Here is a 17,229-nt window from a genome sequence, read left to right as displayed (position 1 = left end):
TGTTTTAACAATGTTAAGACACTGCGGGGCTGGGATTCATGGTCATCGCGAACCGCACCGGCCGACATTAAATGATGCCAGAACATGGGCAGCGCTAACAGCGCTAGGCCAGGGGATCACACGACAGCGCAGACTCCTGTACAGCAAATAACAACGCTCAGGAGGCTGCACCCAGCACCAAGGTGGGATTCTTGACATCTGTGCTGCGTCTCATTACAAAGGGAACTCGCGCCTCCAACACAGTTTGACTGTTTAAAGGGCTAAATGTTATACGTGTTTCATTCAGCGTGTGCAAGGAGCGAAATTAAAAGAGCAACCTTTGACTTGTGCAGCACTACTGCTGCATAAGCTGTGGCTCTTCTACTTTGTAACCCCTGAGGGGGGGTTAAAGGTTACCTTTGAAATTGGTTCAATTAGGCTTCGGCCTACACTCTGCTCCCCCTGCAGAGCCCTGGGCTCCAACACCGCCAGTTGGGGCCCGGTACTGCTAGCTGCACAGAGAAAAACACCAGCCAATGTGTCAGTGGGGTTCAGCACCGCCAGCTGTTCCCCTGCTGTGCAGCCGGCAACGTGTCCTGCAACTGCCACGCAGGCACAACAGACCCAAAAGCTGCCGCCAGTGCAGGCTTCGGCCTACACTCTGCTCCATCTCCTCCTCCTGCTGACCCCGGGCTCCAACACCGCCAGTTGGGGCCCGGTACTGCTAGCTGCACAGAGAAAAACACCAGCCAATGTGTCAGTGGGGTTCAGCACCGCCAGCTGTTCCCCTGCTGTGCAGCCGGCATCGTGTCCTGCAAAAGCCATGCAGACACAAGAACTGAAATTGAAGGGAACCTGTCCCCCCTCCCCCAGGCGTTTGTACGTTTTAAAGGCCACCTTGTACAGCGGTAATGCTGCATGTGTGCAAGGTGGCTCATAAACGTATTCTCCTCGCACATGTGGAACTGAAAACACGTCTAAAATGTGTCCTCTGTGTGACCATTTAACCGTCCCGGTGGTGTGACTTTCCTTTGTAATGACACGCTGCAACCCCCTTGGTAGCGCTGCCCGTCTTCGGGCATCATTGTTTGGCTGCCTGCGCCTCTGCGGCCGCCCTGACCCACACAACGCCCCTCGTTGTCTTATTTATTGGGACTGCGAGGGTGTGATTGACGGGCATGATCAGTGCATCAGTTCGCCTGTCCCTCATCTCCTTCCGCCTTCTGCGGACTGTGCGGCTTCATGGCCGTGGCATGCGATAAGGGATCAGATGACGCCGCACAGTCTGAAGCGGGTGTAAGGACCCGAGTGTGAGAGGCGAACATATGTGCTGCGCCAGGCTCTGAATCCCAGCCCCGCAGTGTTTTAACAATGTTAAGACACTGCGGGGCTGGGATTCATGGTCATCGCGAACCGCACCGGCCGACATTAAATGATGCCAGAACATGGGCAGCGCTAACAGCGCTAGGCCAGGGGATCACACGACAGCGCAGACTCCTGTACAGCAAATAACAACGCTCAGGAGGCTGCACCCAGCACCAAGGTGGGATTCTTGACATCTGTGCTGCGTCTCATTACAAAGGGAACTCGCGCCTCCAACACAGTTTGACTGTTTAAAGGGCTAAATGTTATACGTGTTTCATTCAGCGTGTGCAAGGAGCGAAATTAAAAGAGCAACCTTTGACGTGTGCAGCACTACTGCTGCATAAGCTGTGGCTCTTCTACTTTGTAACCCCTGAGGGGGGGTTAAAGGTTACCTTTGAAATTGGTTCAATTAGGCTTCGGCCTACACTCTGCTCCCCCTGCAGAGCCCTGGGCTCCAACACCGCCAGTTGGGGCCCGGTACTGCTAGCTGCACAGAGAAAAACACCAGCCAATGTGTCAGTGGGGTTCAGCACCGCCAGCTGTTCCCCTGCTGTGCAGCCGGCAACGTGTCCTGCAACTGCCACGCAGGCACAACAGACCCAAAAGCTGCCGCCAGTGCAGGCTTCGGCCTACACTCTGCTCCATCTCCTCCTCCTGCTGACCCCGGGCTCCAACACCGCCAGTTGGGGCCCGGTACTGCTAGCTGCACAGAGAAAAACACCAGCCAATGTGTCAGTGGGGTTCAGCACCGCCAGCTGTTCCCCTGCTGTGCAGCCGGCATCGTGTCCTGCAAAAGCCACGCAGACACTTGCTCTTGTACCTTCTGCTCCCCATCCTGGTTCCAGTACCGTCAGCTGGTTCCGGGCAGAGCCTTTGGCTTAGGTGCCTCCCTCTGGGTATCCGAGTTCCACCAACGTCAGGTGGTCCTTGGTAGTGCTTTCAGGCACGGGTACCTCCTGCTTAGTAACCGGGTTCCAGTAACGTCAGCTGGTCCTCGGTAGTTCCATTGGCTCTTGGACCTTCGGCTACCCATCCGGGTTCCAGCACCGTCAGCTGGTTCTCGGCAGTGTCTTTTGCTCTTGTACCTTCTGCTCCCCATCCTGGTTCCAGTACCGTCAGCTGGTTCCGGGCAGAGCCTTTGGCTTAGGTGCCTCCCTCTGGGTATCCGAGTTCCACCAACGTCAGGTGGTCCTTGGTAGTGCTTTCAGGCACGGGTACCTCCTGCTTAGTAACCGGGTTCCAGTAACGTCAGCTGGTCCTCGGTAGTTCCATTGGCTCTTGGACCTTCGGGTAGCCATCCGAGTTCCAGTTCCATCAGCTGGTTCTCGGCATTTTCTCAGCCTTCTTGTACCTTCTGCTACATTTCCAAGTTCAAGAGACTAAACACGATGACCCGGAAGACCACCCCTAAGATGACGACGACACCAGAGACGACAACCACCATGATGACGACGACCCTGGAGACGATGACCCCGAAGACCACCCCGATGACGACGACCCCGGAGACGACGACCCTGAAGACCACCCCGATGACGACGACCCCGGAGACGACGACCCTGGAGACGACGACGACCTGGAAGACCGAGAAGCAGAAGAACAAGAGGCTGCAGAACAAAGAGCAGAAGAACATTAAGCATAACACTAAATATCAGAGCAAAAAATATTATCTAAATTATAAGCAGAAGAAGACTAAGCAGTGTATGGGGGTGAGTCCGTTCCTCCTCGTGGTGCCCCTGGATAAAGCCTGATGCTGCAGGCCAAACTGAACGCGGACAAATGTAACTCTTTTGTGACAGGCAGAACGGAAGGTGTAATCTTCAAACTTTTATAGATAACAACTACGGGAATGCCTGTCACAAATAAGAATATGATGAAGAAGTAGAATATGATGAAGATAATAGTAAAATAAAAAGAATATGAACAATGTAACCAAAAAAATAATAGGTAGAAGATGAAGAAGAAGATGAATAAGGTGAAGAAGTTGATGTCAAAGAAGCTGATGATGAGGATAATGAAGAAGAAAGTGTGGGAGAAGTAAAAAAGAAGGTGAAGGGCGTGGAAGTAGTGAAACATCAATATCTGACAAAATAAAAAAAAAATTAACATAGTCAAAATCTTTCTACCGCCGAACGTCATAAAAAAAACCCAAAATCCTGCTATTCTATTACATTGGGCTAAACCTCTGTGCCTTTAATGTCTCCGCCACGTCCCCCAATACATCCTACATTATTCTTAGTTGTTTTCCTTCATGTAGAATGAACCTACAAGTTTATAAAGGGTTTATTTTAATTCCGATATTTTCGTCCCATTGACTTGCATTGGGATCGGGTATCGGTATCGGATTGGATCCGATATTTTGACGGTATCGGCCGATACTTTCCGATACCGATACTTTCCGATATCGGAAAGTATCGCTCAACACTAGTCGCTAATGTTAGTCAATGGTGAAAAAACGCATCCTGCAAGCACTTTTGCAGGATGCGTTTTTTCGCCAAAACGACGCATTGCAATGTATTGCAAAAAACGCCAGTGTGAAAGTACCCTAAGGCTACTTTCACACTAGCGTCGGGAACAACCCGTCGCTGTGCGTCGGGCCGAGGTTCCCGACGCTAGCGTGGTCTCCGCCGCACAACGGGGGCAGCGGATGCATTTTTCCCACGCATCCACTGCCCCATTGTGAGGTGCGGGGAAGTGCGGGGAGGTGGGGGCGGAGTTCCGGCCGCGCATGCGCGGTCGGAAAAAGCGGACCGTCGGGAGCAAAAAACGTTACATGTAACGTTTTTTTCTCCCGACGGTCCGCTACCACACGCCCAAGCGTCGCAAAACGGACGCGACGTTTGGCAATGCGTCGCAAATGCGTCGCTAATGTTAGTCTATGACGAAAAAACGTATCCAGCAAGAACTTTTGCTGGATGCGTATTTTCGGCAAAACGACGCATTTGCGACGTATTGCAGTTAACGCTAGTGTGAAAGTAGCCTAAGATGCTCCATATTAAATTGGCCCCATTAAGAAGCTCCATATAGCATTGGCCCCATAAGATGCTCCATATTAAATTGACCCCAATAAGAAGCTCCATATAGAATTGGCCCCATAAGATGCTCCATATAGAATTAGCCCCATATAATGCTCCATATATGGGCCCCTTCTGATGGTCCCCATATATTGCTCCAAATATATAAAAAAAATGAAATACTCACCTCTCGTTGCTTGTCGCTCCTCTGCTCTGGACTCCTCAGCGTCGGCGTCTTCCTGCTCTCTTTGCTGTGACTGCTCAGGCAGACGGCGCACACTGGTGACGTCATCGCGCCCTCTGACCTGAACGTCACAGAGGATGGAAGACGCTGCAGCGTTGGAACCGGAAGAGGTAAGTATCGCAATTGACGGGGCCGGCAGCAGGCGGGGGGTCCACTCGCAGGGGCCGGCACCATACCCCGCCAGTGTCCCTGAAGGCAAGTGGGCCCCCTGCCTGCTCAGGGTCCGGCACTTGCCTGGGTGCTGATGCCGGCCCTGGGCGGGTATTACAGGCAGTGGGGCGGCTCCCTGGGGGACTTCTTTTCTGTGACCATCGACGAGCCACATTTCAGGGGCAGGTGGAGCCACATGTGGCTGGCTCGCGAGCTACAGCTTGGGGACCCCTGCTCTAAACCATTCCTTTTCTTTGGGATGGGTGGGTGCCATTGGCTTCATCTGCCTAGGGCACCAAAATACTTTGCCCTAGCTCTGATAGGAAACCCAGGAGTTAGTCACAGTGGGTACGGTTGATGGTTTCAAAATGTGCTTAGATGCTTTTCTTTTTTAAGAATAAAATAACATAATTACTTATTTAAATGCAAAAAAATCTTATTCTGAATGATTATACGGTCGATCGACACTTGAGGGGATCATGAGGGAAAAACTTGCTCTTTTAGATCAGCATGGATCATGCATTTTTCATTTCCCTATACCCCATTTCATTTATCCTTTCCCATCCTTTAATTGATCTCGATGAACATGTACCTTTGTTTGAACCGTGCTATCTAGCTATATGAACAGAGCCTTAAGGCCCCGTCTCACATAGCGAGATCGCTGCTGAGTCACAAGTTTTGTGACGCAACAGCGACCTCAGTAGCGATCTCGCTATGTGTGACACGTACCAGCGACCAGGCCCCTGCTGCGAGATCGCTGGTCGTGTCGGAATGGCCTGGACCTTTTTTTGGTCGTTGAGGTCCCGCTGACATCGCTGAATCGATGTGTGTGACACGGATTCAGCGATGTCTTCACTGGTAACCAGGGTAAACATCGGGTTACTAAGCGCAGGGCCGCGCTTAGTAACCCGATGTTTACCCTGGTTACCAGCGTAAAAGTAAAAAAAAAAAAACACTACATACTTACATTCCGGTGTCTGTCCCCCGGCGTTCTGCTTCTCTGCACTGTGAGCGCCGGCCAGCCGGAAAACACAGCACAGCGGTGACGTCACCGCTCTGCTTTCCGGCCGCTGTGCTTACACAGTGCTGAGAAGCAGAACGCCGGGGGACAGACAGCGGAATGTAAGTATGTAGTGTTTTTTTTTTTTTACTTTTACGCTGGTAACCAGGGTAAACATCGGGTTACTAAGCGCGGCCCTGCGCTTAGTAACCCGATGTTTATCCTGGTTACCCGGGGACCGGCATCGTCTGCTTTGTTCCCCACTTATCAGTCACTTCTTTCTCTCTTGCCTACCTCCTCATGGCACTGAAGATGACAAATTTGAGATGGAGTAAAAAATCTATTCAAGGTCGGTATTTAAAGGAACCTGTCAGCAGGATTGTGCACAGTAACCTACAGTGTCAGGTTGGCTCTGTTATACTGATTAAAATTATACCTTGGGTGATGAAATCCGTCTTGTGGTTGTTGTTTAATCTTTATTTTCAGTTTTCAGTTAATGATATGCTCGTGCTCCGGGGCGGCCCGTGGGGGGGTCTCCATGTGGTGCTCAGATTAGATATACACCAATATGGCTTTTGACAGGTCACTGATCCCTCAGTGACCTGCCCTCTATTTTACATAATGAATGAGGAAAAAAAAATTATCTCCACTAAGATGGCACCGGCCATGTCTGCACAGTAGCATCTATCGGCAATCTGATAGAACTACTGCGCAGGCGCCAGCAGCACCATCTTGGAGGGGACATTTTGATTTCTCTAGCAACATGGCGCCGCCTGTGCAGTAACATCTATCAAATCGCTGATAATTGCTACTTCACAGCCATTTTGAGAGTTTGTTTTTTAATGAATTTATAGCATCAAATAAAAGACTTATATGCACATTTTAGATGTGATCATGCTGCTGATCACATGTAAAATGTGCAGATATCGCAGGTGCCGCTGGAGCCTGCCTGCTGAAGTTTTTTCTTGTTTAATGTATAGAATATTCATTATGTAAAATAGTGGGCAGGTCACTGAGGGATCAGTGACCTGCCAAAAGCTATACTGGAGAATACCTAATCAGAGCACCACAGGCCACCCCAAAGCACAATCATATCATTAACTCAAAACTGAAAATAAGGATTAAACAACAACCACAAGACGGATTTCATCAATCAAGGTATCAATGCAATCAGTATAACGGCGTCGACCTGACCCTTTCAGTAGTAGGTTACTGTGCACAATCCTGCTGACAGGTTCCCTTTGAGCAATAGTTTATAATGGAACCAAAGGCAAATGCCACTCTCTGGGAAATTGCAAGAGATCTCAGAATAATCCAAGGATTTGACTACAGGTAAAAGTATATGCCATGCAAAATGTGAAATAAAGGTAAAGTACAAACAACTTCTAAATCTTACTTTTATTGATTATTGAATATTCTTATTTTACTGTAATAGTAGGGGCAGTATAATGAGAAAAATGAATGAGGGGGAGGGGGGAGATAATAGTGTCCCCCAGTAATATAAATGTGCAAGTATCAGATGGTGTCTGTGCTTTCATATTTGGAGATGGTTTGTTTGATCCATTCCAAGTATTTTCCAACTCTTGCATATACACCAGGAGGGTGATGATATCCAAATGACACAATGCCTTCTAAAGCCTCATTGCAAACAAGGGGTCCTCCTGAGTCTCCCTGTAAACACAAAAGGAAAAAATTAGGAGACACACACGGAATAGTATACATTGTCCTTAAAAGGGAGCCTGTAAGTATAATCAACCGTCTTAAGGAATCTATATGGGCATGTAGGTCAGAGATGAATAAAATAATATCTTGATATCTGTGATCCAATATCTTATTCCAGAGAAATTCACTTTTTTCTTATATGCAAATGAGCTCTCAAGATCTATGGGTCAGCACTGATCTACATGATAATCTGCCTCCAGACTTTACTCTAAAGCACCACTCCACCACTTTTTTTCCATTTTAGTGCTGAAGTGGTGCCACTTATCTACCGTATACATTCGAGTATAAGCTGACGCGAACATGAGCCGAGGTACCTAATTTTACCAGAAAAAACTGGGAAAACTTAAAAACGTATTGACTTGAATATAAACCTGGGATGCATTGTCCCTTCATTCCCATCCTGGTATGCATGGCTCCTCATCCCTATCCTGGTATGCATGGCCCGCTCGTCCCTATCCTGGTATGCATGGCTCCTCATCCCTATCCTGGTATGCATGGCCCCCTCATCCCTATCCTGGTATGCATGGTCCCCTCATCCCTATCCTGATATGCATGGTCCCCTCGTCCCTATCCTGGTATGCATGGTCCCTTCATACCTATCCTGGTATGCATGGCTCTTCATCCCTATACTGATATGCATGGTCCTCACCCCTATCCTGGTATGCATGTCCCTCTCATCCCTATCCTTGTATGCATGGCCCCCTCATCCCTATCCTGGTATGCATGGCTCTTCATCCCTATCCTGGTATGCATGGCCCGCTCGTCCCTATCCTTGTATACATGGCTCCTCCTCCCTATCCTAGTATGCATGGTCCCCTCATCCCTATCCTGGTATGCATGGTCCCCTCATACCTATCCTGGTATGCATGGCTCCTCATCCCTATCCTGCTATGCATGGCCCCTTCATCCCTATCCTGGTATGCATGGGCCCCTCGTCCCTATCCTGGTATGCATGGTCCCCTCATACCTATCCTGGTATGCATGGCTCTTCATCCCTATACTGATATGCATGGACCTCATCCCTATCCTGCTATGCATGGCCCCCTCATCCCTATCCTGGTATGCATGGTCCCCTCGTCCCTATCCTGGTATGCATGGTCCCCTCATCCCTATCCTGGTATGCATGGCTCTTCATCCCTATCCTGGTATGCATGGCTCCTCATCCCTATCCTTGTATGCATGGCCCCCTCATCCCTATCCTGCTATGCATGGCCCCCTCATCCCTATCCTGGTATGCATGGTCCCCTCATACCTATCCTGGTATGCATGGCTCCTCATCCCTATCCTGGTATGCATGTCCCTCTCATCCCTATCCTTGTATGCATGGCTCCTCATCCCTATCCTGGTATGCATGGCCCCCTCATCCCTATCCTGGTATGCATGGCTCCTCATCCCTATCCTGGTATGCATGGTTCCTCATCGCTATCCTGGTATGCATGGTCCCCTCATACCTATCCTGGTATGCATGGCTCTTCATCCCTATCCTGGTATGCATGGCTCTTCATCCCTATCCTGGTATGCATGGTTCCTCATCCCCATCCTTGTATGCATGGCTCTTCATCCCTATCCTGGTATGCATGGCTCCTCATCCCTATCCTGGTATGCATGGCCCTCATCCCTATCCTGGTATGCATGGCTCCTCATCCCTATCCTGGTATGCATGGCCTCCTCATCCCTATCCTGGTATGCATGGCTCCTCATCCCTATCCTGGTATGCATGGCCCCCTCATCCCTATCCTGGTATGCAGGACCCCCATCTCCATCCTGGTATGCATGGCTCCTCATCCCTATCCTGGTATGCATTACCCCTTCATCTTTATCCTGGTCTGCATGACCCTAATAATCGCATGCTCGTTTAGAAAAACAAGTGTAATGGGAATCAGTGGGAAAGCTGAGCTTTTTTCCATCAGGCTCTACAAAGAGGTTTGGGGGGCAGTGAAAATGTTGGCATGGATGGGAAAAGTGCTGAATGGAAGGAGAACAGCATGGGGAAGACCCCTGGAAGCATCTCTGATGCCCAGATCACTAATGAGAACAACGGTGTCACACTTTTACTCCATTCTAAGGAGTGACAATAAAACATTCAAAACCCACGAGAAATTTCATTTTGCAGGAAAAACAAAATGTTAAGAAACATTTTTTCCTGCACAATGACTTGTATATCAGCCAAAATTTAAAAAGCATGTAAAAAATATAATTTGAGTAAACCACATTTTTTTTTTTACAAAAACAGGAAATTTCAGTTTAGTTTATGAAGAAAGCAAGAACTGAAAAAACTAAGGGACTCAGATATACCCTGTATTCAGGGCCGGACTGGCCATCGGGCACTTCTGGCAAATGCCAGAAGGGCCAGTGCCAGTAGTGGGCCGCTCGATCCCTGCAAACTCTGCCACTGGGCCGACTCCCCCCGCCAGCGCCGACTCACCCCCCCACCAGCGCTGCCGCATTCAACTATACCGGCATCTATGATGCCGGTACAGTTGAATGCAATGATGGAGGAGAGAGCGTTTGCTGACACTCCCTCTCCCATCATTCCCCGCTTTGCCTCTGACACTGCAGGTGCGCGATAACGTCATATCATCGCATATCTGCTGTGTGCCGGGTGGGCAGACTGCAGCTGCTGAGACCGGAGCCAGGAGCAGCGCGGGGCACGAGGAGAGGTGAGGAAAGTGGGTTTTTTTAATATATCAATGAATGATAACTGGATTGTGGGGCTATTGGGGGCTCTACATTACATTCTATGGGGGTCTGTATTACATTCTATGGGGGGTTGTAGTGTATTCTATGGGGGACTGTATTACATTCTATGGGAGGCTGTATTACATTCTATGGGGGTCTGTATTACATTCTATGGGGGGCTGTATTACATTCTATGGGGGCTGTATTACATTCTATGGGGGTTGTATTATATTCTATGGGGGGCTGTATTACATTCTGTGGGGGATTGTATTATATTCTATGGGGGGCTGTATTACATTTTATGGGGGGCTGTATTAGATTCTATTGTGGGTTGTATTTTATTCTATGGGGGCTGTATTACATTCTATGGGGGGCTGTATTACATTCTATGGGGGGCTGTATTACATTCTATGGGGGGCTGTATTACATTCTATAGGAGGCTGTATTACATTCTATGAGAGCTGTATTACATTCTATGGGGGTTGTATTATATTCTATGGAGGCTGTATTATATTCTATGGGGGGCTGTATTACATTCTATGGGGGGCTGTATTACATTTTATGTGGTCTGTATTATATTCTATGAGGGGTGGTATTACATTCTATGGGGGGCTGTATTACATTATATTGTGGGTTGTACTATATTCTATGGGGGCTGTATTACATTCTAAGGGGGGCTGTATTACATTCTATGGGGGGCTGTATTACATTCTATGGGGGGCTGTATTACATTCTATGGGGGGCTGTATTACATTCTATGGGGGGCTGTATTACATTCTATGAGGGCTGTATTACATTCTATGGGGGGTTGTATTACATTATATGGGGGGCTGTATTACATTCTATGGGGGGCTATATTACATTCCATGGGGGGCTGTATTATATTCTATGGGGGGCTGTATTACATTCTATGAGGGAGGATTGCATCATACTCTTTTATGGGGCTACATTATATTCTATGGGAGGTAGGCAGTATTATATTATATATTAAATGTAGTCATTGTATTTATTATATTCTAAGAGGAGTGATTGCATCATATTCTATGAGGGGGCTACATTATATTCTATGGGGAGCTGCATTATACTATAGGAGGAGGGCTGGATTGTATTCCATGGAGGCTACGTTATATTCTATGGGGGGCTGCATTATGCTCTATGAGGGGGCTACCATATATTATATATGCAGGGGCTGCATTACACTATATGCGGGGGCTGCATTATATTCTCTGGGGGTTACATTATACTTGGGCTACAATATATTCTGTGGGGTGGCTGCATTATACTCAGGTTGGCATCATTATACTATATGTGGGCTGCATTATACTTTATCGAGGACTATTGGGAATACACTATACTATATGAAGAACTATGGGGTGCATTATACTATGGGAAGTGAATTGTACTACATGGATGACTATGGCGGTGCATTTTACTATATGGAGCACTATGAGGAGTGTATTATACTATATGGAGGACTGAGCAGTGTATTATACTATATGGAGGACTGAGGAGTGTATTATACTATATGGAGGACTATGAGGAGTGTATTATACTATATGGAGGACTGAGGAGTGTATTTAACTATATGGAGGACTGAGGAGTGTATTATACTATATGGAGGACTATGAGGAGTGTATTATACTATATGGAGGACTGAGGAGTGTATTATACTATATGGAGGACTGAGGAGTGTATTTAACTATATAGAGGACTGAGGAGTGTATTATACTATATGGAGGACTGAGCAGTGTATTATACTATATGGAGGACTATGAGGAGTGTATTATACTATATGGAGGACTGAGGAGTGTATTTAACTATATGGAGGACTGAGGAGTGTATTATACTATATGGAGGACTATGAGGAGTGTACTATACTATATGGAGGACTGAGGAGTGTATTATACTATATGGAGGACTGAGGAGTGTATTATACTATATGGAGGACTGAGGTGCACATTATAATATATGGAGGACTATGGGGTGTATTATACTAAACAAGCAAAATGCTGCCTATTCATCGAGTGATTGGATTGTTTAAGTGGGAACAGAAATCGTTGTTATCAGCAGCACACCGCCGGTGTAAACTGTAGTTGTGCTGCTGATAACACGATACTGTATGGAGACAGATTAATCTAATTGTTATTGTTCTGTTCCCTTCATTCTTTCTCAGTTGGTGTAAAGAGGCCGGGAAACAAGCGAATTACTTCAGTATTGTCGATCACACTCGTTTAGTGGCCTGAGATCAGCGCATGTAAATACAACAGAAATGCTTCACATGGAGACCAGGCAAGGATGATGACAGTTATAGTTAGCACCCGGCACCTGGGAATAGTTCTAACTCTACTGCTTTTCCCAGCCGCCAAAGCATTTAATTCTGGTATGTGTAATGATTTTTAGGGTTGATGTCAGCTGCGTAATGTCAACTGCTATCAATCCCTGGTGTACGTAATGGAGAGGTGTCTATCAGACACCCCCACTACTAGCCCAGACCTGGCGAGACCCAGCGACTCTGAAGAGTGGTGACGTTACTGATGTCACCACTCTTCAGAGTCACTGGGTCTCGTGCTGCGCAGCGGAACCAAAAGTGGCTGTAGGCACAGTTTATGGAGCATCAGAATGAGGTTTCATAGCCTTTGGTCGTCTCAATTCCTTCATTATCTACGAGATCCAGTTATGTAGGTAAAGTAGCGGCTTTTCTTGGTACTGCAACTAAAAGCAACAAATAGGACTGAGCTGTAATGCTGGATACAGCCATAATTATATGTTATATAGTCGTCTTACACTCTCCTCACTTCTTGTAACCTACAAGTGTACAAAGACCTTATACAGTCACCATGTGACAAGTTGGCCTGTGCAACTTCAAATGCCAGGGCTGAATTTTAGTCCCAGTCTGGCCCTGCCTGTATTAGACATAAAGGAGGGCCTCATACACATTCTGTTCAAATTGTCATGTATTGGTACTACTATACTCATAAAGGCTATGCACTTTTGAAGGTTACTGTGGGGAAAAAGTATTTAGCCAGCCACCAATTGTGCAAATTCTACCACTTAAAAAGATGAGCGAGACCTGTAATTGACATCATAGGTAGACCACAACTATAAGAGTCAAAATGAGAAAACAAATCCAGAAAATCACCTTGTCTGATTTGGCAACATTTGTTTTGTAAATTAAGGCGGAAAATAAGCACTTGGTCATTAACAAAAGTTCATCTCAATATTTTGTTATATATCCTTTGTTGCACACTGTTGGTGGTATGTTGGCCCATTCCTCCATGCAGATCTCCTCTAGAGCAGTGATGTTTCGGGCCTGTCACTGGGCAACACAGACTTTCAACTCCCTCCAAAGGTTTTCTATGGGGTTGAGATCTGGGGACTGGCTAGGCCACTCCAGGACATTCATATGCTTCTTACGAAGCCACTCCTTAGTTGCCCTGATGGTGTGCTTGGGATTGCTATCATGCTGAAAGACCCATCCATGTTTCATCTTCAATGCCCTTGCTGATGGAAGGAGGTTTGCACTCAAACTCTCACGATACATGGCCCCATTCATTCTTTCATGTACACAGATCAGTCGTCCTGGTCCCTTTGCAGAGAAACTTCCCCAAAGCATGATGTTGCCACCCCCATGCTTCTAGGTAGGTATGGTGTTCTTTGGATGCAACTCAACTTTCTGTCTCCTCCAAACATGACGAGTTTTGTTTCTACCAAACAGTTCTACTTTGGTTTCATCAGACCATATGACATTCTCCCAATACTGTTCTGGATAATCCAAATGCTCTCTAGCAAACTTCAGATGGGCTCGGACATGTACTGGCTTAAGCAGGGGGACACGTCTGGCACTGCAGGATCTGAGTCCCTGGCAGCGAAGTGTGTGATGTAGGTGGTCCAAGCTCTATGCAGGTCATTCACTAGGTCCCCCTGTGTGGTACTTTCATTTTTGCTCACCGTTCTTATGATCATTTTGACCCCATGGGGTGAAATCTTGGGTGGAGCCCCAGATCGAGGGAGATTATCAGTGGTCTTGTATATCTTCCATTTTCTTATTAATATTATTATTAATATTGAACAAGTTTTTGGCTTTTGTTCTGTCTTCATACACGTTGATACGGTGTGTGATCCAACATACAGCATAAACCACTTCTGTCTTCCAAAGTAAGCAGACTGTTTTCTGTAGTCTAACTTGTTTATTGGTAACAGGTATTGAAATGCGGTAAAACTATAAGAATACAAATGATTTGAGTAAGTATTGGGCACATAACAGCACAACTAATACTATAACTAGCAGAGAAAGCATGCAGGATGATGCAACTTCTACATGCAACTACATACAGTAACTCACAGATAATAGATTTCCCGGGTACTAGTTGCTATGCAGTAATCACATTCTATAGAACAATATATTACAAGAACAAGGATAGCAATCTTATCGGATAAACTAACCAGGGTGGCAGGTAAATGAAGTAGTTCCAACACAGCTGAATAACACGAGTGAACAGGAAAATTCACAGAGAGAGAAAGCTGGGGAATTCCCCTGTCCCATGATGCTTTGGTGCAATCCCATAATGCAACACTCTATTATTCATGGAAAACACAGGTTATAAATTTATCCACCACTGGGTGGTGCTATAACACAGCAAAACTAAACTATGACAATAGTTAACCTTTTAATGTTTGAAACGAACCCCTGTCCTGTTAGAAGGACAGAACACTCCCCGCTTGGCATCAACCGATGCCACACACAGCTCTTTTGGCGAAAACGGTAAGACAAGTTCCGCAACTGGTCTGAGGAATTAAACGAATGAGGGCACGAACAAGTGAGTCCCAAGTTGAGAACCTGTTGAAGCGGTGGGATTTGAGGTGATTGTCTTTAGTCACCGTACGTAGAACGGATACCTGAGGGCGGATTTCCTCATCTGCCTCTGGATCCACCAGTTCAAAGATGTTTGACTCGTCCACATATGGCGTCGAACGGTATAAGAATGTAGGGCCGGTGAACCAGGTTATGTCCTTAAGGTGTCTTGCTTCAACGGATCTGGTTGCGTGGTCCGCCGGATTGTGGTGCGTGGACACATAGTGCCACTGTTTAGGTTCGGTGGATCTCCTGATCCTTAGCACCCGATTGCTGACATAGACATAGAAGCGACGGGTTTCATTGCAAATGTACCCCAGCACTACCTTGCTGTCAGTGTAGAACTCGACTTCTTTGACTTCCAGGTCCATTTCTGTCGAGATAAGCTCAGCTAACTCTACTGCCAGCACAGCTGCACAGAGTTCCAGTCTGGGTACTGTGTGTTCACGGAGTGGGGCCAATTTTGTCCGGCTCATAACAAGCCTTACGTGGCATTGTTCATTGATGTCAGTTGTTTTCAAATACGCCACTGCTGCAATTGCCTTGGTTGAAGCATCGCAGAAGATACAAAGCCTTTGCACCTTGATTTCTGATGAAGGCACAGAAGCATATGGTCGTGCCACGTAGAGACTCGACAGGGCTTCTAAAGAATTTTTCCATCTTTCCCACAATTCTCTTTTATCGCTGGGAAGCGGATCATCCCAATCGGATGTCTCTTGGGTGAAGTCTCTCAACATCATTTTACCTTGGATAGTTACAGGGGTTACAAATCCCAGAGGATCGTACAAGCTGTTCACAACGGACAGGACGCCTCTACGCGTGAAGGGTTTCTCTTCTTCGCTGGTCTGGAAGGTGAATGCATCCTTTTTCAAATCCCAGAGTAGACCCAGGCTCCGCTGCATGGGAAGGGAGTCCGTGCTTAAATCCAAGTCTTTTAAATCGGTTGAGTAATCTTGAGAGGGAAAGGCTGCCATTAGTTTCTGGCTGTTGGAAGCAATTTTGTGCAACCTCAAATTGGATGAAGCGAGCATTTCTTGTGCCCTTTTCAGGAGACTGACTGCCGACTCCTCTGTGGGTGTGGATTTCAGGCAGTCATCTACGTAGAAATCCTTTTCCACAAACGTTCTTACATCCGATCCATACTTCGCTTCACCTTCTCTGGCTGAATGTCTAAGGCCATAGATAGCGACAGCAGGGGAAGGGCTGTTCCCGAAGATGTGAACCTTCATACGATATTCCACGATGTCCTTGTAGGGGTCATTATTGCGGTACCAGAAGAACCTCAAGTAGTTTCTGTGTTCTTCTTTAACAAGGAAGCAGTGAAACATCTGTTGTATGTCGGCCATAAATGCTACTGCGTCTTTGCGGAAACGAAGAAGTACTCCCAGAAGTCTGTTGTTGAGGTCTGGACAAGACAGGAAGACGTCGTTTAAAGAAACACCTTCGTATCTGGCACTTGAGTCAAATACCACTCTTATCTGACCTGGTTTCTTCGGATGATACACGCCGAAAATAGGTAAGTACCAACATTCCTCGGAATCTTGAAGTACAGGTGCAATTTCCGCGTGGCCACTCTGGAATATTCTCTCCATGAAGGTAAAGAAGTGTTGTTTTGTTTCTGGTGCCTTCTGCAGTTTGCGCGTAAGGGAGACAAATCGACTGTAGACAAGTTCTCTGTTGTTGGGTAAGCGTTGCCTCTGTGGTTTGAATGGTAAAGGTGCGACCCAACTCTTTGATTCATCTCTTACTATCTCTCGCTCCATGATGTCCAAGAACAGTCTGTCCTCTATGGACATTGCTACCTGGTTGTCTTCCCTTGTCCTGTGGAAAACTGTGCACCCTATATGATCTTGCTCACCGTCGCATGCATGGTCTTCACAGGAAGGATCAGCTAACGGACAAGGTGGAGGGGTGTAGTGTGGCAATTCTTTAATCAGGAAACTGCTCTTGCATGGCTGGAAGAGAGACGGGCGTCCATTCTCGAGGGTATTGGTGAGCATGCTGTTGACTGATGTCGGCCTGTGTGCTCCACCCAAACAGACATCTCCCACAATGACCCATCCTAGGTCAAGTCTCTGAGCATATGGGGCGTTTTGTGGGCCGTTGATCTGTCTTCTAGCCTTGTGGACCCGTAGTATGTCTCTTCCGAGAAGTAAGATGATAGGAGCTCCTTGGTCGAGCTCTGGTATCAGGTGAGCTATACATCTCAAGTGGGTGTGATGAGCTG

General features: G+C 47.0%; 1 protein-coding gene across 1 annotated transcript in view; it reads right to left on the bottom strand.

Annotated features, from left to right (window-relative positions):
* Window positions 1-7,140: 7,140 nt before the first annotated feature.
* The window catches only part of LOC143782822 (mast cell protease 1A-like), a 76,289-nt gene continuing 66,200 nt past the window's right edge, over window positions 7,141-17,229 (bottom strand). Inside the window, exon 5 of the mRNA XM_077270708.1 lies at window positions 7,141-7,420. Within this exon, the coding sequence (XP_077126823.1) occupies window positions 7,265-7,420 (156 nt within the window). The 3' untranslated portion in view covers window positions 7,141-7,264. The remainder of the gene's footprint in view (window positions 7,421-17,229) is intronic.

The sequence above is a fragment of the Ranitomeya variabilis genome, chromosome 1, assembly GCF_051348905.1.
Source record: "Ranitomeya variabilis isolate aRanVar5 chromosome 1, aRanVar5.hap1, whole genome shotgun sequence".
Taxonomy (NCBI): Eukaryota; Metazoa; Chordata; class Amphibia; order Anura; family Dendrobatidae; genus Ranitomeya; species Ranitomeya variabilis.
This window is presented reverse-complemented; position numbering and strand designations above follow the sequence as displayed.